At 35.4% G+C, this 25,943-nt stretch overlaps 2 protein-coding genes across 2 annotated transcripts; both read left to right on the top strand.

Moving 5' to 3' along the window:
* The first annotated feature begins 1,336 nt into the window (after positions 1–1,336).
* LOC132307100 (F-box/kelch-repeat protein At1g74510-like) lies at positions 1,337–6,402 on the top strand. Its single transcript, XM_059804765.1, has 2 exons — positions 1,337–3,300; positions 5,440–6,402. Exons 1-2 carry the CDS (start codon positions 3,001–3,003, stop codon positions 6,046–6,048), a joined length of 909 nt encoding a protein of 302 aa, XP_059660748.1. The 5' UTR covers positions 1,337–3,000; the 3' UTR covers positions 6,049–6,402.
* Positions 6,403–16,924: 10,522 nt separating this feature from the next.
* Positions 16,925–21,307, top strand: LOC132307099 (F-box/kelch-repeat protein At1g74510-like). The gene is made up of 2 exons (XM_059804764.1): positions 16,925–18,200; positions 20,340–21,307. Exons 1-2 carry the CDS (start codon positions 17,901–17,903, stop codon positions 20,946–20,948), a joined length of 909 nt encoding a protein of 302 aa, XP_059660747.1. The 5' UTR covers positions 16,925–17,900; the 3' UTR covers positions 20,949–21,307.
* The last annotated feature ends 4,636 nt before the right edge of the window (positions 21,308–25,943 follow it).

The raw sequence follows: 25,943 nt of genomic DNA, 5'->3' as shown, positions 1-25,943 counted from the left end.
AAGAGTCGTTGCCGCTCCGCCGGCGCCGCGTGCCACCCTTTGCGAGTACAGACTTGAGGACAACTCGTGGCATGATTTTCCCAAGATGCAGTGCGAGCGCCGTAACCCATTTGCTTCCGCCGGTGCAATTATGGATCATTGTCTCTATGTAGCTGGAGGGTATGAAGGCAATCTAACTCGTAAGTGTTAAATTTTGTTCATCTTTAGGCATTGATTGTGCAATGTTATTGTTAGGACTTTCTTGGTTTAGTTTTCTGCAAATGGGTTTTTATTATCAAAGGCATGGAAATAGATTTTAAAAAAACATGAGTTGAGAAAAGGTCTAATTTCTGATAACTATGTGTTGTAGTTGTTTAGTTTTGGGGGGTTTTTGAGTTTTCTTGAAAACCATTTTCAAAGAAATGAACTGGTCTTGTGGCCAGCTTGGAGAACTGAAAAATCGGAAAGAGTTCAAGATTGGTTTGATTTACAGTTTTCAAAATTTTGTTCTGAAAATTGAGTTTAAAAAATGGAGACAGACTTGCTAGGACTTTCTTGGTTTAGTTTTCTGAAAATGGGTGTCAAAGATCTTAAAATAGAAAAATAGTTTAAAAACTTGTTTAGTTGACAGGGGTTTTAAGAACTGCTCTCTGAAAATTGGGCTGAGAAAAGGTCTAATTTGGGATAACTATGTGTTGTAGTTCTTTAATTCTATGAAGGTTTTGCGTTTTTGGAGTTTTTCGTCTTATGGCCTGCTTGGAGAATTGAATAATGGGAAACAGTTCAAAGATTGGTTTGATTTACAGTTTGCAAAAGTATATTCTGAAAATTGATTTTTTTTTTTTTTTTCCCTGACTACACTGAAAATTGAGTTAAAAGAAGAAGAAAAATATGATTTCTTATAACTGTTTTTCGTAGTTTACTTTCAGAAATCGTGGAAACTTATTTGAATTGAACCAAATAGGTCCTTAACTTATTATCTTGTACAATGGAATTGATCTCCTTGAATCATGTATTCTGGCTTGTCAATTAGAGATTGTACTAGTTTCCAATTAGTATCACAATTAGAGCCTCAATGTAATACCATCGGACCACTAGCTCGATTGGTATGATCTCTCTCCTCCAAAGGGGAGGTTGAGAGTTTGACCATGCTAAGGGCATCTCGTGGGTGTGTGCGTTTGCTTTAGCTTCCCTGAAAAGAGCTTGAATGTAAGGAAATGATGTTAGTCATTTTATATTGAAATAGAAGGCAGACATGGTAGCAGGATTAGAATCGCTTGTAACCATAATTAGAGAGAGAGGTCCTACTGCTCGTCAATTAGAGAGAGAGAGAGAGAGAGAGAGAGAGAGAGAGAGAGAGGTCATCCATGCACTTGAAATGTGATGCATGTTTATCCATGTAGATAGTAAAGAGGCTTTTTGTCAAGAGAGAGTTGGAACGGTGTAATCTTTTAGGTGACAAAAGGGGTTTTAAGGGAGTGCATTCTTCCAATAATTTTCTTCCTCTCTTGACACGGAGGAACAATTCTGGAGATATGAAATGTTGAGCAGCACCATTGCTTATTGATCATGGAAGTGAAGGTTACGATGTAACAACAGATTCATATTTCAATCTTGATTGGGTTATGAGAGAAAGATTGCATTGTCTCATGAATTATTAATTTCAATGTATTGTTAGATTCATGAATGATGTAATTTTCAAGTCTTGGTTCATTTGCTCTTGGCTGTTATTTATTCTTTTTCTTTTTCATTCTCCATTTGTTTGATCTAACACTTGCACAAGGTCCTTGAAGGTTTTGGGCAATCTCACTCAATTTTAGTAACAGTTACATTAGTGAAAAAGTGACAGGTTTGACCAAATTGAATTGTAATTTTTTTCTGTAATCTTATTACAAAATATTTTGGAAAACGTGAAACTCTGACAATACAAATATTTTGAACTTGTGACAATAAAATTCAGGGAAAATTCGAATATATGCAATTATTTATAAATTACACATATAGTATAAATGTAGGTGTTTTTGCACGAGAATCAAAATAAGATGAATGAGACAAGAAAGTATTGATGGATAGACTTTCGGTCACTCCATTAAAAAGTAAAGTAATTACTTACTCCTTTAAACTGTTATTTGGGAGTAAAAAGTAAAAGATTGTGTAATTACTTTAGTTTCGAATGTCAAATGTCCTTCAAATTGAGGATATAATTGCCTTTTTATTGGACAAAATGTCTGAAAAAAACTTGTCAATTGATCAACTTTGACCATTACTAAAACTGACCACATGCGTCTTTTTGTTAGACAAATGTGATTAGAAGTGGAGATTTAGAAAAAAAAAAAAAACGTAAGTGCAATAAATTATATCTCTAGGGGAGGAATGTATAATTTATCCTAGAAATTAAAAGCAAAGAAACTTGAGATATCAACGTTGACCGTTACTAAAACTGACCACATGGGTCATTTTTGTTAGACAAATGTGATTAGAAGTGGAGATAATGGTAAAAATTTAAAATTAGAAAAAAAAAGTAGGTGTAATAAATTATATCTATAGGAGGAGGAATGTGTAATTTACCCTAGAATTTTAAAGCAAAGAAACTTCGGATACTCTTTATTAGTACTACTTTTCACTCAGACACTACTTTTTCTTCTTATCCAAACAAGAAAATCCATTTCCACCTTCTTCCCATTCTCTTCTGAACTCCCAAATACTAGTATATAATAAGGAAGAAGTAGATTAATTTCCTCACATTAATCATCTTTCTCTCTCTTACTTTTCTTTCTTGAGTTTCTTCAAAACCTCCCATAAGCCCATAATGTGTTACCTCAGTAGAACACCCAACTCCAACCCCAAACCCAACCCCAATCCCGATCCCGATCATCCTCCCCAAATCACTTTCTCTAACTCCATCTTCTCTGTATGCGAAGCCGACCTTTTCCAAGAAATCTGCATTATCAATGTCCCAAACACCTCCCAAACAATCCAAACCAGAGACGACGACGACGACTCTGACGAACACCCAAACCCATGTCAAACAACTGCTTGGGAATGGTTTGCATTTCACGAACCTCTGACCCAATTAGAGGCCGTTGCTGTCCCTCGGTCCCCGTCGTCGACGACGACCCAGTTGTTCGGCAACATGGAGGACCGGTACTTGTGTGCCAGAGTCGCCGCCGCGTGCCGCCCTTTGCGTTTACATGCCTGAGGACAACTCGTGGCATGATTTTCCCAAGATGCAGTGCGAGCACCGTAACCCAATTGCTGCCGCCGCTGCGATTGTTGATAAATTTCTCTATCTTGCCGGAGGGTATGAAGGCAATTCAACTCGTAAGTGTTGAATTCGTGTTCATCTTTATGCATTGATTGTGCAATGTTATTGTTAGGACTTTCTTGGTTTAGTTTTCTGTAAATGGGTTTTTATTATCAAAGATATGGAAATAGAAAATAGTTCAAAGTTGTTTAGTTGACATATTTTTTAAAAATTAATGAGCTAAGAAAATTTCTAATTTCTGTGTTTGGGGTTTTGGAGTTTTCTTGAAAATTATTTTCAGAGAACTAAACCTGTCTTATGGCCAGTTTGAAGAATTGAAAAGCTGGAAAGAGTTCAAAGATTGGATTGATTTACAGTTTTCATAGTTTTATTCTGAAAATCGAGTTAAAAGAAAGACAAAAAAAAAAAACTGGAGACAGATTTGTTAGGACTTTCTTGGTTTAGTTTTCTGAAAATGGGTTTTTAATATCAAAGATCTGAAAATAGAAAAATAGTTCAAAAAGTTGTTTAGTTGACGTTTTAAGAACTGTTCTCTGAAAGATGAGATGAGAAAAGGTCTAATTTGGGATAACTATATGTTGTAGTTCTTTAGTTCTATGAAGGTTTTTGGGTTTTGGAGTTTTCATCTTATGGCCAGCTTGGAGAATTGAATAGTCGGAAACAGTCAAAGATTGCTTTGATTTGGACTTGGCAAAATTAGTACATTCTGAAAATTGAGTTAAAAGAAGAAGAAAAATATGATTTCTTATAACTGTTTTTCGTAGTTTACTTTCAGAAATCTTGGAAACGTATTCGAATTGAACCAAATAGGTCCTCAACTTGTTGTCTTGTATAATGGAATTGCTCTCCTATAATTATGTATTCTGGCTTGTCGATTAGGGATTGCACCATTTACCAATCAGTATCACAATTAGAGTTTGAATGTAATGAGATGATGTCAGTCATTTTATATTGAAATAAAAGGCAGAGATGGTAGCAGGATTAGAATCGCTTGGAACCATAATTAGAGAGAGAGGTCCTTCTGCTCCTCAATTAGAGAGAGAGAGAGAGAGAGAGATCATCCATGCACTTGAACTGTGATGTATGTTTATCCATGTAGATAGTAAAGATGCTTTTTGTTAAGAGAGAGTTGGAACTGTGTAATCTTTTAGGTGACAAAAGGGGTTTTAAGGGTGTGCATTCTTCCAAGAATTTTCTTCCTCTCTTGACGCGGAGGAACAATTCTGGTGAAATGAAATGTTGAGCAGCATCATTGCGTGTTGATCATGGAAGTGAAGGTTATGATGTAAGTTGTAACAACTGATTGAGAATACTTGAGTGGGCTATGAGATAACGATTGCATTCTCTTAGTGAATTTTTAATTTCAATGATTTGTTAAATTCATGAATGATGTAATTTTCAAGTCTCCATAACGGATTTAAGTCTATCTTGTTCTTGGTTCATTTGCTCTTGGTTGATGTTTGTTCATTTTTTTTTTCATTCTCCATTTGTTTGATCTAACGCTTGCACAAGGTCCTGGAAGTTTTTGGGCAAACTCACTCAATCCTAACAGTTGCATTAGTGAACCTCATTTGAAGTTACGTTCTTATTATATGCATATCTTCTCTTCAACCTGGACTATACATTACTAGCTAGGATTCTGAACTAAAAGTGTTGGAAATGTGCTACAAATTGCTTGTGCTACGAATTGCTTTGCTATAATTTTAATGAAACTCTAAAGATTGAGAAATTGATATCTTGTTAATTTTTAGATAAAAAAGAGAGCATGCAAATCATTGGTTTAGATCTCATTCAACTAAATTGATATTTTAGAAACTTGATTTAATACAATTAATGCTTCTAAAGCATAATGTTGGGATAGTCATTTAAGGGGAGCCAGATTGACATTGTCCTCCAACCTTGTTTAACAAAATAGTTTGTTGTTTTATGCGATTTCTAAAAGTTGAAGAGGCTGCAGAAGTAACCTTGTTGGTTTTACGGATTATGTTTCAATTTAGAAAAAAATCAAAGAACATTCTACCACCCTGGCGAAGTGCTCCTACCCTGATACCGCTTTGTATATTGGTAGCTAAATGTTTCTTCAATATAATATGTCGAAGCAGCATGTTATTTACTCTTGAGAATTAGATCACTTTTTGTGGTCATTGAAATTCAGTCTATTGAAATTGCTTTTGACATAATGTTATGACCAACAGATGCTGAACCTTCTGCTTATCTCAACTCGGCAGAGCGGTTTTAACCTCAGTACAGGGGAATGGCAAGCATTGCCATCCATGCAAAAAGCAAGGGCATTTGCAACAGGTATTGCTCACAAGGGCAAATTTTACGTTTTTGGTGGCGCAACTCCTAAGCACTCAGCTGAAATCTACGATCCTCTCTCAAATACATGGCTGTCTATAGACTCATTTGTGCCAGAGGAGGCTGATGGGTTTGCAGTGACATCGACGTTTATGAATCTGGTAATACTGACCTGGTCAGATCGACTAGGCTTAAAACTGTGGCTGCGGGTTGAAAAGAGTAATGAAGCTTTGGAGAATGGTACGTGGACGATTGTCAGTGACTTGCCAAACAATGAAGAAGTTGACAGATTGCGATTCAGGCATCATGGGGCAAAAATGGTGAAACTTGGGAACGAGGTGTGTGTTCTGATGGGAGAGACTGATTGTGTTTGGAGAGTGGGTGGACCAGTAGCGTGGCCAATATTTCCATCTCCAAATTTTTGCCCTGGCGGTGGGCATGAAGTGGTGCATGATGGCGAGACCTATGCCTTCTCCATCCAGGCTGATGGCACAAGATTTGCCTAGTTGAAACGCGGCTTTGATTTGCATCAAGTTGAGTAGTTTTTTTGCATGCATAATTCTTTGATCCAAAGTTTAGTTTTTCGAAGTGTAAAGTTGAATGATTGAACTATTTTGATGGTTACACATACAGATGGGATTACAAAACAGTAGTTGTAGCAAAATGTAGATTCTATGCTAGCCGATTCAGAGCAAGGGAAAATGTCTCCTCTGTTTCGACTTTCAATTTTTTTCCCCCTCTTTTTGGGGGCTAAGAGGGTGAAGCAATTTTCTATGTACATACAAAAGAGAAGTAGTAATTCTGATTATAAGAAGTTGTGTTGTGATTTGGTTTATATTTTCTGAATGTGAGTTTTTGCTTCTAGAATAATAGTAATAATAGTAAGGTTAAGGGTGGGCTTTGGCGCAACTCGGCATATAAAGGTAAGACTGACATTTCTTCAAACTTCGCAAAGAGAAAGCCTGGTGCAATAAGTTTGAATATTTCAATTTTTGCAGCATTAGTTTCCAACAAAAAAAAAATCAGTTTCATCATCTTCTGATTTGGTTTTTTGATTTCTGAAGTACGATATTTTCTCCCCCTTTTGTAATAGTAAGTTGGTAACAATCAAATCTAACCCGTCTCTGTGCTTCTTTTTTTCATTCCAGTTGGCTTGACAGCATTTAACCATTGCATTACAGTCATATTGGCCCATATTGAAATATTAGTAAAATAATACAATATAGATACATTCATTGAGAGCCATAAGATGAATATATGAAAGAATAGTTTCTTTAAGTTATTGGGTGGTGTTGTATATTCATGAATATGTACATTTTTCGCCTGAACTCGCAATTTACCTTGGACAAAATTTCTAAAAATATATATAATGTGGGACAAGAACCTTTAAAATTCTTTCCCACGGGAACCACCAAATATGGTGAAATATATAACTAAACGGCTGATATTTGGTATCTCCTTTTACAATTGATTAATCTTGAATTTGATATATATTTGGTAAAAAAGAAGAAAAAAAATAAAAATGTCCTTTTATGATTTAAAATATATTTTTATTTATTTCTAAATTTACCCATACTACTATACGGTATATTTTGTTGCTAAAACAACTGCAATAAACTCCATCCCTAGGGGAGGTATGTGTAATTTATAGTTTAAAAAGTAGAGAAATACGTAATTATTGAACTCTAGAGGAGGTATGTGTAATTTATCGTTTTATAAACAAAGAAATGCGTAAATATTTATGGTTTAAGATCGTCGTCTTCATTACAAGTCTTACATCCAAACAAGAAAATCCGGACAATTGTAGGGGAGGTATGTGTAAAACTGCCATCAGAACCAACACCTCCTTCCCAAGTAATCTTTATTGAATGTGAAGCAAGAATTAAATATATAGCATAGCGCCGCCTATCCCCAAAGAACTGGGATTACCATTACTTGCTTGGAAATCAAGAAAGAGAAGGCGGTGAGATCCCTCGCATCGCATTTAGGAAGCGCTCTCTCTTAAACCTAAACTTTCCTTTTTGGATTATCGCCCAAAGTTTCAATTCCTCTGCGCATTCATCTCATACACCATACATAGAAGCCAAGCCTTCCCTCTCATACACCACACATCGGCCTGTTCCATTACACTGGACAATGGTGATTTTTCCTTTCTCCAGTAACGGGGCTTGGTTCTTCCAAGATTGATTTCTTGTTCTGTCCTGTTCTAAGGTACTCAAACCTGGTGATTTCTCTTCCATAGTCTCTGTCACTTGGTTCGTCCCCGTTCCTCTGCCCAAAGCTTTGTTGGTGAATACCTGAAATCCTTCAATTTCCCTTTTTCTTTCTCTCTTCACTTCCCTCTGTCACAACCATTCCTCTGCCCAAACCTTTTGTCTTTGATTCCAATCAATGAACAACACAATGGTGTCCGGGATTCAATCCATGCGTGCTGCCGCGCTCAAGAAGCGATTTGCTGAAACTATCTTGAAAGCAGAAAAGGAGCTATTGCTAAATCAGGTATGAACATCAGTTTTTCTTACAAGTATTCCATTCCTTCAAATTTCAGCTTTCAAAATATATTACGTATTAAATGTGTATTCCATTCCTTCAGGCTGATCGGATTAAAACCAAACCGAAACCGAATCCGAAACCGGGCACAATTGAAGCCCAAATCATAGCTGATAAAGCTGCTTCACAAAATATTGCACAAGCATGGAAAATCCTGCTGGAGAGGAATAGAGAAGCTGCCAGAATTTCTCTGCAGAAGGTTTGTTCTTTTCTTAAAATTTTTTTCAATTTTTTTTCTTTCTTAAAATTAAATTAACTCTTCTTTCCCCTCCTCATTTCCAGATGGAGAACACTGTCCACTTTGAGGACAATCTGTACATTGGCAAATACTTCGAAAATTTAAGGGTTTTTGGATCAACTAAACCACTTGAGGAGTTTGGTTTGTTTCTTAAGAAAGATGATGATTTGTACGAGGACGAGGAGGAGGTGATTGATATAGAAGAGGGAGAGATCATTGAATAGATTTCAAACGAAAATAGCTACCACAAGAGAGTTTTTCCACTAGCTCTTTCCTAGAGAAGTTTTATATATACTGCTTATGTTGTTGATTGGCCATGTGCCTTGTATGTACAGTTTTTACTTCATTTAAACATGTATTCACTTGTAACATTCTACTCCATGTAATTGTAGCTCAAGGTCAATTCAAAATTTTCAATAAAAAAGTCCAATTACATTTATTTGTGTCTGTATATGTATACACACACACACACACACACACACACACATACATATATATATATATATGTTGTTTGCGTTTTTATATATATGCATGTGTATATTTTTGGTCTTAAAGCTATCAGTCAAGGAACCTGTAGAATACAGAGAGTGACATCCAAAACCTTTGAACTTCAAATGAACCGGTCTTTTGCACACCAAACTGCTCTTATCCTCTGAAGTAAAAGTTTGGATTGAATTGTTTCTGAGATGTGGTTGCTTTGAAGTAGACTATTAATGTCGCAATGTGACTCACTGGTTTTCACCCGAGGTCTATCAACTCTTTATTCCTCAACTAAACATGGCAATTTCAAGATTTTGCCGGTTGATTGATTGAAGAGTGAATAAGTATCAATGAGATCGAAGCTCCCTGTGAATTGCTTTTCTGTGAACAAACTTTTCAATGATTGAGACAAGAAATGTTGGCAGCCAGTTTCTTGGAGCATGTATGAGATATTTCTTAGTGCACTGGTTTTTTGGAGCATGTAATAGAGTCTTCATTTCCTCTGATTTCAGCCTCCCAAGTGTCCTCACCAATCTACTTTTGATGAAGAATTCATTTCCTTTGTACTTCTGAGTGAAATGAACATAAGCAGACACATAACATGCCTCCATTATATTGGAAATGAAGTTTCCTTCATCTTCTTTCTTTAGTCTCCTCTTGGTCCTGGGCTAAGAAGCCTTAGCTGTGAGTCAGTGAACTATTCCTGATCTTAAAGGAGTTGTGTTGATCCTTTTAAGACCACAAAAGTCTGGTTGACAGCTGACAAGAGTCCTTCTTAGAAGATGAGCCCCAAACAGTGATGTCCACAACCTTTTTGTCCTTCATTCTACTGCCTTCAACCTGCTCTTGGAACAACTGTATCCTGTGTTCTTTAATCACATTGCTTCTCTCAATTAAGCATCTTCAATTGAGTCCCACATCTCCTTGGCTGTGTTGCATTTTGATTTTCCAAGGAGAGTGACATTAGAGATGGATTAGTATCATTACTCCAACAGTAGTAGTTTGGTCATGTTATCGTTTGATTTCCCCCTTTTTGGGGCTAAGAGGGTGAAGCATTTTCTATGTACACATTAAGAGAGTAATTTTAATTGAGCATAAGAAGTTCTGTTGTGATTTGGTTTATATTTTCTTAATGTGAGTTTTTGCTTCTAGAATAATAGTGAGGTTAAGGGTGGACTTTGGCGCAACTCCGCATTCACATTAGGGTTTGAATATTTCAATTTTTGCAGCATTATTTTCCAACCAAAAAAAATCAGTTTCATCATCCTCTGATTTGGTTTTTTGATTTCTCAAGTATGATATTTTCTCCCCCTTTTGAAATAGTAAGTTGGTAACAATCAAATCTAACCCATCTCTTTGCTTCTTTTTTCATTCCAGTTGGCTTGATAGCATTTAACCATCGCATTAGTCTTATTGGCCGTTAAGATATTGAAATATTAGTAAAATAATACAATATAGATACATTCATTGAGAGCCATAAGATTGTATTGAGAGATAGAATTAACTGGTACATATATTTACGATAAAATTGTTTGTTGGCTATATATGAAAGAGAGAATTAGATTTTAGTGACGAAAATTAAATAAAATTGTTTTAATGTGACTTTAAAATTATAAAAATATAGATAGTCACGATGCAAAATTTACCATATGAGGGTACTTTTGTCAAACATTTTATTTGCTTATTAAAAATAATTGCATAATTAAAACTGTTTGTTGTAATGCTTGTTTTTAAAGAAATTATAGAAGAGAAATCGATTCAAATAAATTTCTATTTTTCAATCAATTTCTTAAGATGGATGATCTTCCAATATGTGTTAATATTCAAATTAGTTTGATACGACAAATATGTCCTTTAAATTAAGGGTATAATTGTCTTTTCGCACAACATTCAAATTAGTTTGAAAATGGGTTTTTGGTATCCAATATGTGTTAATATTCAAATTAGTTTGAAAATGGGTTTTTGATATCAAAGATCAAAAAATAGAAAAATAGTTCCAAAAGTTGTTTAATTGACTGATTTTATAAAAACCTGGGCTGGGAAAAGGTCTAATTTCTGATAACTATATGTTGTAGTTGTTTAGTTTTTTGGGTTTTGGAGTTTTCTTGAAAACTATTTTCAGAGAATTGAACCCGGTCTTATGGCCAGTTTGAAGAATTGAAATACTGGAAACAGTTCAAAGATTGGTTTGATTTACAGTTTTCCAAATTTTATTCTGAAAATTGAATTAAAAAAAAAAAAAAAAAAAAATTGGAGGCAGATTTGTTAGGACTTTCTTGGTTGAGTTTTCTGAAAATGGGTTTTTGATATCAAAGATCAGAAAATAGAAAAATAGTTCCAAAAGTTGTTTAGTTGACAGGTTTGTAAGAACTGTTCTCTGAAAAATGGGCTGAGAAAAAGGTCTAATTTGGGATAACTATACGTTGTATTTCTTTAGTTCTGTGGAGGTTTTTGGGTTTTGGAGTTTTCGTCTAATGGTAGCTTGGAGAATTGAATAATCGGAAACAGTTCTAAGATTGGTTTGATTTACAGTTTGCAAAAGTATATTATTCTGAAAAATGAGTTAAAAGAAGAAGAAAAATAAGATTTCTTATAACTGTTTTTCGTAGTTTACTTTCAGAAATCTTGGAAACGTATTCGAATTGAACCAAATAGGTCCTGAACTTATTATCTTGTACAATGGAATTGCTCTCCTTGAATCATGTATTCTGGCTTGTCAATTAGAAATTGAACCATTTATCGATCAGTATCACAATTACAGCTTGAATGTAACGGGAGAGAGAGGGAAAGAGAGGCTTTTTGTTAAGAGGGAGTTGGAACTGTGTAATCTTTTAGGTGACAATTGACAAAAGGGGTTTTAAGGGAGTGCATTCTTTCAAGAATTTTCTTCCTCTCTTGATACGGAGGAACAATTCTGGAGAAATGAAATGTTGAGCAGCACCATTGCGTGTTGATCATGGAAGTGAAGTTTACGATGTAACAACAGATTTAGAATTCTTGAGTGGGTTACGAGAGAGAGATTGCATTATCTCATCAATTATTAATTTCAATGAATAGTTAAATTCATCTGATGTAATTTTCAAGTCTCGATACCGGATTTAGCTCTATCTGGTTCTTGGTTCATTTGCTCTTGGTTCTTGTTTGTTCTTTTTCTTTTTTTCTTCTTTTTTTTTTTTCATTTTTTTTTTTTTTTCATTCTCCATTTGTTTGTTCTAACACTTGCACAAGGTACTTGAAGGTTTTGGGCAAACTCACTCAGTCCTAACAGTTGCATTAGTGAACCTCATTTGAAGTTACCTTCTTATTATATAAATATTTTCTCCTCAACCTGGACTACGCATTAGTAGCTAGGATTCTGAACTAAAAGTGTGGGTAATGCGCTACAAATTGCTTTGCTATAATTCCAATGAAATTCTAAGGATGGAGAAATTGATGTCTTGTTAATTTTTAGATAAAAAAAGAAGCATGCAAACAATTGGTTTAGATCTCATTCAGCTAAATTGATATTTTACAAACTTGATTTAATAAATACAGTTAACATATGATGAATCCGATTCTTCTTTGCATAAAATTTTAATGCTTCTAAAGCATAATGTTGGGATAGTCATTTAAAGGGAGCCAGATAGACATTGTCCTCCAACTGTGTTTAACAAAATACTTTGTTGTTTTAAGCGCTTTCTAAAAGTTGAAGATACTGCAGAGGTGACCCTGGCGAAGTAGCTCCTACCCTGATACCAGCCTCTTACAACCGCTTTGAATATTATATGTTGAAGCAGCATGTTATATTCCTCTTGCACATTTTTACTCTCGAGAACTAGATCACTTTTTGTGGTTATTGAAATTCAGTCTATTGAAATTGCTTTTGACGTTATGTTATGACCAACAGATGCTGAACCTTCAGCTTATCTCAACTCGGCAGAGCGGCTCAACGTCAAGTCAGGGGAATGGCAAGCATTGCCATCCATGTACAAAGCAAGGGCATTTGCAACAGGTGTTTGTCGCTCACATGAGCAAATTTTACGTTTTTGGTGGTGCAACTTCTATGCACTCAGCTGAAATCTACGATCTTTTCTCAAATACATGGCTGTTTAGAGACTCATTTGTGCCAACGGAGGCTGATGGGTTTGCGGTGACAATGCTTATGAATTTGATGATATTGACCTGGTCAGATAAACTAGGTGTAAAACTGTGGCTGTGGGTTGGAGAGAATAATGGAGCTTCGGGGTTTGGTCTGTGGATGGTAATCAGTTTCTTTCCAAATGATGAAGCTGTTGAGAGGTTGCGATTTAGGCGTCATGGGGCAACAATGGTGAAACTTGGGATGGAGGTGTTGGTTGTGATGGGGCAGAGTGATTTTCGTCCTGGGGTTGAGCATGAAGTGGTTCATGGGGGCCATATCCATGCCTTCTCCATCCAGGTTGATGGCACAATTGGTTGGGGAGAGATTCCCGTTTACATGATTAAAGATAAATGAGAATGGCGAAACAAGATTTGCCTAGTTGAAACGCGGCACTGATTTGCATCAGGTTGAGTAGGTTATATGCATTCACAATTCTTTGATCCAAAGTTTTTTAATTTTTCAAAATGTAAAGTTGAATGATTGAACTGTTTTTAACAATTGTTATAGCAAAATGTAGATTCTATGCTAGCCGATTCAGAGCAAGGGAAAATGTCTCCTCTGTTTCGACTTTCCAAAATTCCCCCCTCCCCCCCCCTTGGGGGGCTCAGAGGGTGAAGCACCACTGAAGCATTTTCTAGGTGCATAATAAAGAGTAATTCTGATTGAAAATAAGAAGTTTTGTTTTGTTGTGATATTGGTTTAAGATTATAGATACATTCATTGAGCCATAAGATTATGATAAACACAAATGCCATGGAGAGAGATTTCAATTCAATTTGTTTACATTCCTTTACACTTTGATGATGCACAGATATCCAAGGAATTCCCCGGGAAAGGCTTCGTAATTTCTCTGTTGGTAATTTCTTTTATTGCATCATGTTACATGTAAAAAGAAGTTCCTTCTTATATGGACAAAGATAAGCATTATTCTTTTTATAATGGGTTGTTGTTGGAATTAGATTTTAGTAACCAAAATCATATAAAATTTCTTCAAAGTGACCTTAAAATTATAAAATGATAAATAGTCACCAATACTGATACAAATTAATTTTTACTGGCCATTTGGGGACAATTTATATTTTAGTGACCAAAATTAAATAAAATTGCCTTAAAATGATCTTAAAGTTATAAAAAGATAGATAATTTTTAATGACCCTATGAGGGTAGTTTCGTCAAACATTTTATTTGCTTACTAAAAATAATTCCATAATTAATTTTTTTTTTTCTTTTTCGGTTTTATTAAAAGGATTGGGTTCATCAATTCCTTACTCTTTCAATGTGGAAATTAGTTTCGTATGACAAATATTTCCTTCAAATTAAAATTGTCTTTGTGACATCAACATTGCTCGTTAATGCACAAAAGTGGAGGTACCTTTAATAATCCAATATAAAAGAAAAGTAAGAGTAAGGGGAGGTATGTGTAATTTATCGTTATTGTAGGGGTTAAAAGAGAATGTGTAATTATTTAAGATAGTCTTCATTACAACTTTCACTTCCAAACAAGAAAATCCATTACCACCTTCATCTTAATCACTTCTTTTCTTTCGGAACTCCCAAATAATATGAAGTATTAGATTAATTACAATCACATTAATCATCTCTCTCTCTCTCTCTCAATCATCGTTCTCTCTCTTACTTTCCTTTCTTCAGAACCTCCCATAAGCCCATGAATGTGGTACCTCAGTAGAGCAACCAACTCCAACAACCCCTATCAACCCTCTCCCAATCACTTTCTCTAACTCCATCCTCTCTGTATCCGACGCCGGACTTTTCCAAGAAGTCTCCATTTTCAAAGTCCCAAACACCAGAGTCGACGACTCTGACAAACACCCAAACCCAAATCAAACAACTGCTTGGGAATGGTTTTCATATCACGCTTCTCCGACCAAATTAAGGGCCGTTGTGGTCCCTCGGAGCCCGTCGACGACGACCCAGTTGTTGGGCATCACGCGGGGCGGCCGGTTCTTGTGTGTCAAGAGTCGTTGCCGCTCCGCCGGCGCCGCGTGCCACCCTTTGCGAGTACAGACTTGAGGACAACTCGTGGCATGATTTTCCCAAGATGCAGTGCGAGCGCCGTAACCCATTTGCTTCCGCCGGTGCAATTATGGATCATTGTCTCTATGTAGCTGGAGGGTATGAAGGCAATCTAACTCGTAAGTGTTAAATTTTGTTCATCTTTAGGCATTGATTGTGCAATGTTATTGTTAGGACTTTCTTGGTTTAGTTTTCTGCAAATGGGTTTTTATTATCAAAGGCATGGAAATAGATTTTAAAAAAACATGAGTTGAGAAAAGGTCTAATTTCTGATAACTATGTGTTGTAGTTGTTTAGTTTTGGGGGGTTTTTGAGTTTTCTTGAAAACCATTTTCAAAGAAATGAACTGGTCTTGTGGCCAGCTTGGAGAACTGAAAAATCGGAAAGAGTTCAAGATTGGTTTGATTTACAGTTTTCAAAATTTTGTTCTGAAAATTGAGTTTAAAAAATGGAGACAGACTTGCTAGGACTTTCTTGGTTTAGTTTTCTGAAAATGGGTGTCAAAGATCTTAAAATAGAAAAATAGTTTAAAAACTTGTTTAGTTGACAGGGGTTTTAAGAACTGCTCTCTGAAAATTGGGCTGAGAAAAGGTCTAATTTGGGATAACTATGTGTTGTAGTTCTTTAATTCTATGAAGGTTTTGGGTTTTTGGAGTTTTTCGTCTTATGGCCTGCTTGGAGAATTGAATAATGGGAAACAGTTCAAAGATTGGTTTGATTTACAGTTTGCAAAAGTATATTCTGAAAATTGATTTTTTTTTTTTTTTTCCCTGACTACACTGAAAATTGAGTTAAAAGAAGAAGAAAAATATGATTTCTTATAACTGTTTTTCGTAGTTTACTTTCAGAAATCGTGGAAACTTATTTGAATTGAACCAAATAGGTCCTTAACTTATTATCTTGTACAATGGAATTGATCTCCTTGAATCATGTATTCTGGCTTGTCAATTAGAGATTGTACTAGTTTCCAATTAGTATCACAATTAGAGCCTCAATGTAATACCATCGGACCACTAGCTCGATTGGTATGATCTCTCTCCTCCAAAGGGGAGGTTGAGAGTTTGACCATGCTAAGGGCATCTCGTGGGTGTGTGCGTTTGCTTTAGCTTCCCTGAAAAGAGCTTGAATGTAAGGAAATGATGTTAGTCATTTTATATTGAAATAGAAGGCAGACATGGTAGCAGGATTAGAATCGCTTGTAACCATAATTAGAGAGAGAGGTCCTACTGCTCCTCAATTAGAGAGAGAGAGAGAGAGAGAGAGAGAGAGAGAGAGGTCATCCATGCACTTGAAATGTGATGCATGTTTATCCATGTAGATAGTAAAGAGGCTTTTTGTCAAGAGAGAGTTGGAACGGTGTAATCTTTTAGGTGACAAAAGGGGTTTTAAGGGAGTGCATTCTTCCAATAATTTTCTTCCTCTCTTGACACGGAGGAACAATTCTGGAGATATGAAATGTTGAGCAGCACCATTGCTTATTGATCATGGAAGTGAAGGTTACGATGTAACAACAGATTCATATTTCAATCTTGATTGGGTTATGAGAGAAAGATTGCATTGTCTCATGAATTATTAATTTCAATGTATTGTTAGATTCATGAATGATGTAATTTTCAAGTCTTGGTTCATTTGCTCTTGGCTGTTATTTATTCTTTTTCTTTTTCATTCTCCATTTGTTTGATCTAACACTTGCACAAGGTCCTTGAAGGTTTTGGGCAATCTCACTCAATTTTAGTAACAGTTACATTAGTGAAAAAGTGACAGGTTTGACCAAATTGAATTGTAATTTTTTTCTGTAATCTTATTACAAAATATTTTGGAAAACGTGAAACTCTGACAATACAAATATTTTGAACTTGTGACAATAAAATTCAGGGAAAATTCGAATATATGCAATTATATATAAATTACACATATAGTATAAATGTAGGTGTTTTTGCACGAGAATCAAAATAAGATGAATGAGACAAGAAAGTATTGATGGATAGACTTTCGGTCACTCCATTAAAAAGTAAAGTAATTACTTACTCCTTTAAACTGTTATTTGGGAGTAAAAAGTAAAAGATTGTGTAATTACTTTAGTTTCGAATGTCAAATGTCCTTCAAATTGAGGATATAATTGCCTTTTTATTGGACAAAATGTCTGAAAAAAACTTGTCAATTGATCAACTTTGACCATTACTAAAACTGACCACATGCGTCTTTTTGTTAGACAAATGTGATTAGAAGTGGAGATTTAGAAAAAAAAAAAAAACGTAAGTGCAATAAATTATATCTCTAGGGGAGGAATGTATAATTTATCCTAGAAATTAAAAGCAAAGAAACTTGAGATATCAACGTTGACCGTTACTAAAACTGACCACATGGGTCATTTTTGTTAGACAAATGTGATTAGAAGTGGAGATAATGGTAAAAATTTAAAATTAGAAAAAAAAAGTAGGTGTAATAAATTATATCTATAGGAGGAGGAATGTGTAATTTACCCTAGAATTTTAAAGCAAAGAAACTTCGGATACTCTTTATTAGTACTACTTTTCACTCAGACACTACTTTTTCTTCTTATCCAAACAAGAAAATCCATTTCCACCTTCTTCCCATTCTCTTCTGAACTCCCAAATACTAGTATATAATAAGGAAGAAGTAGATTAATTTCCTCACATTAATCATCTTTCTCTCTCTTACTTTTCTTTCTTGAGTTTCTTCAAAACCTCCCATAAGCCCATAATGTGTTACCTCAGTAGAACACCCAACTCCAACCCCAAACCCAACCCCAATCCCGATCCCGATCATCCTCCCCAAATCACTTTCTCTAACTCCATCTTCTCTGTATGCGAAGCCGACCTTTTCCAAGAAATCTGCATTATCAATGTCCCAAACACCTCCCAAACAATCCAAACCAGAGACGACGACGACGACTCTGACGAACACCCAAACCCATGTCAAACAACTGCTTGGGAATGGTTTGCATTTCACGAACCTCTGACCCAATTAGAGGCCGTTGCTGTCCCTCGGTCCCCGTCGTCGACGACGACCCAGTTGTTCGGCAACATGGAGGACCGGTACTTGTGTGCCAGAGTCGCCGCCGCGTGCCGCCCTTTGCGTTTACATGCCTGAGGACAACTCGTGGCATGATTTTCCCAAGATGCAGTGCGAGCACCGTAACCCAATTGCTGCCGCCGCTGCGATTGTTGATAAATTTCTCTATCTTGCCGGAGGGTATGAAGGCAATTCAACTCGTAAGTGTTGAATTCGTGTTCATCTTTATGCATTGATTGTGCAATGTTATTGTTAGGACTTTCTTGGTTTAGTTTTCTGTAAATGGGTTTTTATTATCAAAGATATGGAAATAGAAAATAGTTCAAAGTTGTTTAGTTGACATATTTTTTAAAAATTAATGAGCTAAGAAAATTTCTAATTTCTGTGTTTGGGGTTTTGGAGTTTTCTTGAAAATTATTTTCAGAGAACTAAACCTGTCTTATGGCCAGTTTGAAGAATTGAAAAGCTGGAAAGAGTTCAAAGATTGGATTGATTTACAGTTTTCATAGTTTTATTCTGAAAATCGAGTTAAAAGAAAGACAAAAAAAAAAAACTGGAGACAGATTTGTTAGGACTTTCTTGGTTTAGTTTTCTGAAAATGGGTTTTTAATATCAAAGATCTGAAAATAGAAAAATAGTTCAAAAAGTTGTTTAGTTGACGTTTTAAGAACTGTTCTCTGAAAGATGAGATGAGAAAAGGTCTAATTTGGGATAACTATATGTTGTAGTTCTTTAGTTCTATGAAGGTTTTTGGGTTTTGGAGTTTTCATCTTATGGCCAGCTTGGAGAATTGAATAGTCGGAAACAGTCAAAGATTGCTTTGATTTGGACTTGGCAAAATTAGTACATTCTGAAAATTGAGTTAAAAGAAGAAGAAAAATATGATTTCTTATAACTGTTTTTCGTAGTTTACTTTCAGAAATCTTGGAAACGTATTCGAATTGAACCAAATAGGTCCTCAACTTGTTGTCTTGTATAATGGAATTGCTCTCCTATAATTATGTATTCTGGCTTGTCGATTAGGGATTGCACCATTTACCAATCAGTATCACAATTAGAGTTTGAATGTAATGAGATGATGTCAGTCATTTTATATTGAAATAAAAGGCAGAGATGGTAGCAGGATTAGAATCGCTTGGAACCATAATTAGAGAGAGAGGTCCTTCTGCTCCTCAATTAGAGAGAGAGAGAGAGAGAGAGATCATCCATGCACTTGAACTGTGATGTATGTTTATCCATGTAGATAGTAAAGATGCTTTTTGTTAAGAGAGAGTTGGAACTGTGTAATCTTTTAGGTGACAAAAGGGGTTTTAAGGGTGTGCATTCTTCCAAGAATTTTCTTCCTCTCTTGACGCGGAGGAACAATTCTGGTGAAATGAAATGTTGAGCAGCATCATTGCGTGTTGATCATGGAAGTGAAGGTTATGATGTAAGTTGTAACAACTGATTGAGAATACTTGAGTGGGCTATGAGATAACGATTGCATTCTCTTAGTGAATTTTTAATTTCAATGATTTGTTAAATTCATGAATGATGTAATTTTCAAGTCTCCATAACGGATTTAAGTCTATCTTGTTCTTGGTTCATTTGCTCTTGGTTGATGTTTGTTCATTTTTTTTTTCATTCTCCATTTGTTTGATCTAACGCTTGCACAAGGTCCTGGAAGTTTTTGGGCAAACTCACTCAATCCTAACAGTTGCATTAGTGAACCTCATTTGAAGTTACGTTCTTATTATATGCATATCTTCTCTTCAACCTGGACTATACATTACTAGCTAGGATTCTGAACTAAAAGTGTTGGAAATGTGCTACAAATTGCTTGCGCTACGAATTGCTTTGCTATAATTTTAATGAAACTCTAAAGATTGAGAAATTGATATCTTGTTAATTTTTAGATAAAAAAGAGAGCATGCAAATCATTGGTTTAGATCTCATTCAACTAAATTGATATTTTAGAAACTTGATTTAATACAATTAATGCTTCTAAAGCATAATGTTGGGATAGTCATTTAAGGGGAGCCAGATTGACATTGTCCTCCAACCTTGTTTAACAAAATAGTTTGTTGTTTTATGCGATTTCTAAAAGTTGAAGAGGCTGCAGAAGTAACCTTGTTGGTTTTACGGATTATGTTTCAATTTAGAAAAAAATCAAAGAACATTCTACCACCCTGGCGAAGTGCTCCTACCCTGATACCGCTTTGTATATTGGTAGCTAAATGTTTCTTCAATATAATATGTCGAAGCAGCATGTTATTTACTCTTGAGAATTAGATCACTTTTTGTGGTCATTGAAATTCAGTCTATTGAAATTGCTTTTGACATAATGTTATGACCAACAGATGCTGAACCTTCTGCTTATCTCAACTCGGCAGAGCGGTTTTAACCTCAGTACAGGGGAATGGCAAGCATTGCCATCCATGCAAAAAGCAAGGGCATTTGCAACAGGTATTGCTCACAAGGGCAAATTTTACGTTTTTGGTGGCGCAACTCCTAAGCACTCAGCTGAAATCTACGATCCTCTCTCAAATACATGGCTGTCTATAGACTCATTTGTGCCAGAGGAGGCTGATGGGTTTGCAGTGACATCGACGTTTATGAATCTGGTAATACTGACCTGGTCAGATCGACTAGGCTTAAAACTGTGGCTGCGGGTTGAAAAGAGTAATGAAGCTTTGGAGAATGGTACGTGGACGATTGTCAGTGACTTGCCAAACAATGAAGAAGTTGACAGATTGCGATTCAGGCATCATGGGGCAAAAATGGTGAAACTTGGGAACGAGGTGTGTGTTCTGATGGGAGAGACTGATTGTGTTTGGAGAGTGGGTGGACCAGTAGCGTGGCCAATATTTCCATCTCCAAATTTTTGCCCTGGCGGTGGGCATGAAGTGGTGCATGATGGCGAGACCTATGCCTTCTCCATCCAGGCTGATGGCACAAGATTTGCCTAGTTGAAACGCGGCTTTGATTTGCATCAAGTTGAGTAGTTTTTTTGCATGCATAATTCTTTGATCCAAAGTTTAGTTTTTCGAAGTGTAAAGTTGAATGATTGAACTATTTTGATGGTTACACATACAGATGGGATTACAAAACAGTAGTTGTAGCAAAATGTAGATTCTATGCTAGCCGATTCAGAGCAAGGGAAAATGTCTCCTCTGTTTCGACTTTCAATTTTTTTCCCCCTCTTTTTGGGGGCTAAGAGGGTGAAGCAATTTTCTATGTACATACAAAAGAGAAGTAGTAATTCTGATTATAAGAAGTTGTGTTGTGATTTGGTTTATATTTTCTGAATGTGAGTTTTTGCTTCTAGAATAATAGTAATAATAGTAAGGTTAAGGGTGGGCTTTGGCGCAACTCGGCATATAAAGGTAAGACTGACATTTCTTCAAACTTCGCAAAGAGAAAGCCTGGTGCAATAAGTTTGAATATTTCAATTTTTGCAGCATTAGTTTCCAACAAAAAAAAAATCAGTTTCATCATCTTCTGATTTGGTTTTTTGATTTCTGAAGTACGATATTTTCTCCCCCTTTTGTAATAGTAAGTTGGTAACAATCAAATCTAACCCGTCTCTGTGCTTCTTTTTTTCATTCCAGTTGGCTTGACAGCATTTAACCATTGCATTACAGTCATATTGGCCCATATTGAAATATTAGTAAAATAATACAATATAGATACATTCATTGAGAGCCATAAGATGAATATATGAAAGAATAGTTTCTTTAAGTTATTGGGTGGTGTTGTATATTCATGAATATGTACATTTTTCGCCTGAACTCGCAATTTACCTTGGACAAAATTTCTAAAAATATATATAATGTGGGACAAGAACCTTTAAAATTCTTTCCCACGGGAACCACCAAATATGGTGAAATATATAACTAAACGGCTGATATTTGGTATCTCCTTTTACAATTGATTAATCTTGAATTTGATATATATTTGGTAAAAAAGAAGAAAAAAAATAAAAATGTCCTTTTATGATTTAAAATATATTTTTATTTATTTCTAAATTTACCCATACTACTATACGGTATATTTTGTTGCTAAAACAACTGCAATAAACTCCATCCCTAGGGGAGGTATGTGTAATTTATAGTTTAAAAAGTAGAGAAATACGTAATTATTGAACTCTAGAGGAGGTATGTGTAATTTATCGTTTTATAAACAAAGAAATGCGTAAATATTTATGGTTTAAGATCGTCGTCTTCATTACAAGTCTTACATCCAAACAAGAAAATCCGGACAATTGTAGGGGAGGTATGTGTAAAACTGCCATCAGAACCAACACCTCCTTCCCAAGTAATCTTTATTGAATGTGAAGCAAGAATTAAATATATAGCATAGCGCCGCCTATCCCCAAAGAACTGGGATTACCATTACTTGCTTGGAAATCAAGAAAGAGAAGGCGGTGAGATCCCTCGCATCGCATTTAGGAAGCGCTCTCTCTTAAACCTAAACTTTCCTTTTTGGATTATCGCCCAAAGTTTCAATTCCTCTGCGCATTCATCTCATACACCATACATAGAAGCCAAGCCTTCCCTCTCATACACCACACATCGGCCTGTTCCATTACACTGGACAATGGTGATTTTTCCTTTCTCCAGTAACGGGGCTTGGTTCTTCCAAGATTGATTTCTTGTTCTGTCCTGTTCTAAGGTACTCAAACCTGGTGATTTCTCTTCCATAGTCTCTGTCACTTGGTTCGTCCCCGTTCCTCTGCCCAAAGCTTTGTTGGTGAATACCTGAAATCCTTCAATTTCCCTTTTTCTTTCTCTCTTCACTTCCCTCTGTCACAACCATTCCTCTGCCCAAACCTTTTGTCTTTGATTCCAATCAATGAACAACACAATGGTGTCCGGGATTCAATCCATGCGTGCTGCCGCGCTCAAGAAGCGATTTGCTGAAACTATCTTGAAAGCAGCAAAGGAGCTATTGCTAAATCAGGTATGAACATCAGTTTTTCTTACAAGTATTCCATTCCTTCAAATTTCAGCTTTCAAAATATATTACGTATTAAATGTGTATTCCATTCCTTCAGGCTGATCGGATTAAAACCAAACCGAAACCGAATCCGAAACCGGGCACAATTGAAGCCCAAATCATAGCTGATAAAGCTGCTTCACAAAATATTGCACAAGCATGGAAAATCCTGCTGGAGAGGAATAGAGAAGCTGCCAGAATTTCTCTGCAGAAGGTTTGTTCTTTTCTTAAAATTTTTTTCAATTTTTTTTCTTTCTTAAAATTAAATTAACTCTTCTTTCCCCTCCTCATTTCCAGATGGAGAACACTGTCCACTTTGAGGACAATCTGTACATTGGCAAATACTTCGAAAATTTAAGGGTTTTTGGATCAACTAAACCACTTGAGGAGTTTGGTTTGTTTCTTAAGAAAGATGATGATTTGTACGAGGACGAGGAGGAGGTGATTGATATAGAAGAGGGAGAGATCATTGAATAGATTTCAAACGAAAATAGCTACCACAAGAGAGTTTTTCCACTAGCTCTTTCCTAGAGAAGTTTTATATATACTGCTTATGTTGTTGATTGGCCATGTGCCTTGTATGTACAGTTTTTACTTCATTTAAACATGTATTCACTTGTAACATTCTACTCCATGTAATTGTAGCTCAAGGTCAATTCAAAATTTTCAATAAAAAAGTCCAATTACATTTATTTGTGTCTGTATATGTATACACACACACACACACACACACACACACATACATATATATATATATATGTTGTTTGCGTTTTTATATATATGCATGTGTATATTTTTGGTCTTAAAGCTATCAGTCAAGGAACCTGTAGAATACAGAGAGTGACATCCAAAACCTTTGAACTTCAAATGAACCGGTCTTTTGCACACCAAACTGCTCTTATCCTCTGAAGTAAAAGTTTGGATTGAATTGTTTCTGAGATGTGGTTGCTTTGAAGTAGACTATTAATGTCGCAATGTGACTCACTGGTTTTCACCCGAGGTCTATCAACTCTTTATTCCTCAACTAAACATGGCAATTTCAAGATTTTGCCGGTTGATTGATTGAAGAGTGAATAAGTATCAATGAGATCGAAGCTCCCTGTGAATTGCTTTTCTGTGAACAAACTTTTCAATGATTGAGACAAGAAATGTTGGCAGCCAGTTTCTTGGAGCATGTATGAGATATTTCTTAGTGCACTGGTTTTTTGGAGCATGTAATAGAGTCTTCATTTCCTCTGATTTCAGCCTCCCAAGTGTCCTCACCAATCTACTTTTGATGAAGAATTCATTTCCTTTGTACTTCTGAGTGAAATGAACATAAGCAGACACATAACATGCCTCCATTATATTGGAAATGAAGTTTCCTTCATCTTCTTTCTTTAGTCTCCTCTTGGTCCTGGGCTAAGAAGCCTTAGCTGTGAGTCAGTGAACTATTCCTGATCTTAAAGGAGTTGTGTTGATCCTTTTAAGACCACAAAAGTCTGGTTGACAGCTGACAAGAGTCCTTCTTAGAAGATGAGCCCCAAACAGTGATGTCCACAACCTTTTTGTCCTTCATTCTACTGCCTTCAACCTGCTCTTGGAACAACTGTATCCTGTGTTCTTTAATCACATTGCTTCTCTCAATTAAGCATCTTCAATTGAGTCCCACATCTCCTTGGCTGTGTTGCATTTTGATTTTCCAAGGAGAGTGACATTAGAGATGGATTAGTATCATTACTCCAACAGTAGTAGTTTGGTCATGTTATCGTTTGATTTCCCCCTTTTTGGGGCTAAGAGGGTGAAGCATTTTCTATGTACACATTAAGAGAGTAATTTTAATTGAGCATAAGAAGTTCTGTTGTGATTTGGTTTATATTTTCTTAATGTGAGTTTTTGCTTCTAGAATAATAGTGAGGTTAAGGGTGGACTTTGGCGCAACTCCGCATTCACATTAGGGTTTGAATATTTCAATTTTTGCAGCATTATTTTCCAACCAAAAAAAATCAGTTTCATCATCCTCTGATTTGGTTTTTTGATTTCTCAAGTATGATATTTTCTCCCCCTTTTGAAATAGTAAGTTGGTAACAATCAAATCTAACCCATCTCTTTGCTTCTTTTTTCATTCCAGTTGGCTTGATAGCATTTAACCATCGCATTAGTCTTATTGGCCGTTAAGATATTGAAATATTAGTAAAATAATACAATATAGATACATTCATTGAGAGCCATAAGATTGTATTGAGAGATAGAATTAACTGGTACATATATTTACGATAAAATTGTTTGTTGGCTATATATGAAAGAGAGAATTAGATTTTAGTGACGAAAATTAAATAAAATTGTTTTAATGTGACTTTAAAATTATAAAAATATAGATAGTCACGATGCAAAATTTACCATATGAGGGTACTTTTGTCAAACATTTTATTTGCTTATTAAAAATAATTGCATAATTAAAACTGTTTGTTGTAATGCTTGTTTTTAAAGAAATTATAGAAGAGAAATCGATTCAAATAAATTTCTATTTTTCAATCAATTTCTTAAGATGGATGATCTTCCAATATGTGTTAATATTCAAATTAGTTTGATACGACAAATATGTCCTTTAAATTAAGGGTATAATTGTCTTTTCGCACAACATTCAAATTAGTTTGAAAATGGGTTTTTGGTATCCAATATGTGTTAATATTCAAATTAGTTTGAAAATGGGTTTTTGATATCAAAGATCAAAAAATAGAAAAATAGTTCCAAAAGTTGTTTAATTGACTGATTTTATAAAAACCTGGGCTGGGAAAAGGTCTAATTTCTGATAACTATATGTTGTAGTTGTTTAGTTTTTTGGGTTTTGGAGTTTTCTTGAAAACTATTTTCAGAGAATTGAACCCGGTCTTATGGCCAGTTTGAAGAATTGAAATACTGGAAACAGTTCAAAGATTGGTTTGATTTACAGTTTTCCAAATTTTATTCTGAAAATTGAATTAAAA

This window comes from Cornus florida, unplaced genomic scaffold (genome assembly GCF_030987335.1).
Source record: "Cornus florida cultivar Cherokee Brave unplaced genomic scaffold, ASM3098733v1 CherokeeBrave_3.0.0_Hap2_Chr05, whole genome shotgun sequence".
NCBI lineage: Eukaryota > Viridiplantae > Streptophyta > Magnoliopsida > Cornales > Cornaceae > Cornus > Cornus florida.
Note: the sequence above shows the minus strand (reverse complement) of the source record. Positions and strands in the feature narration are given on the sequence as shown.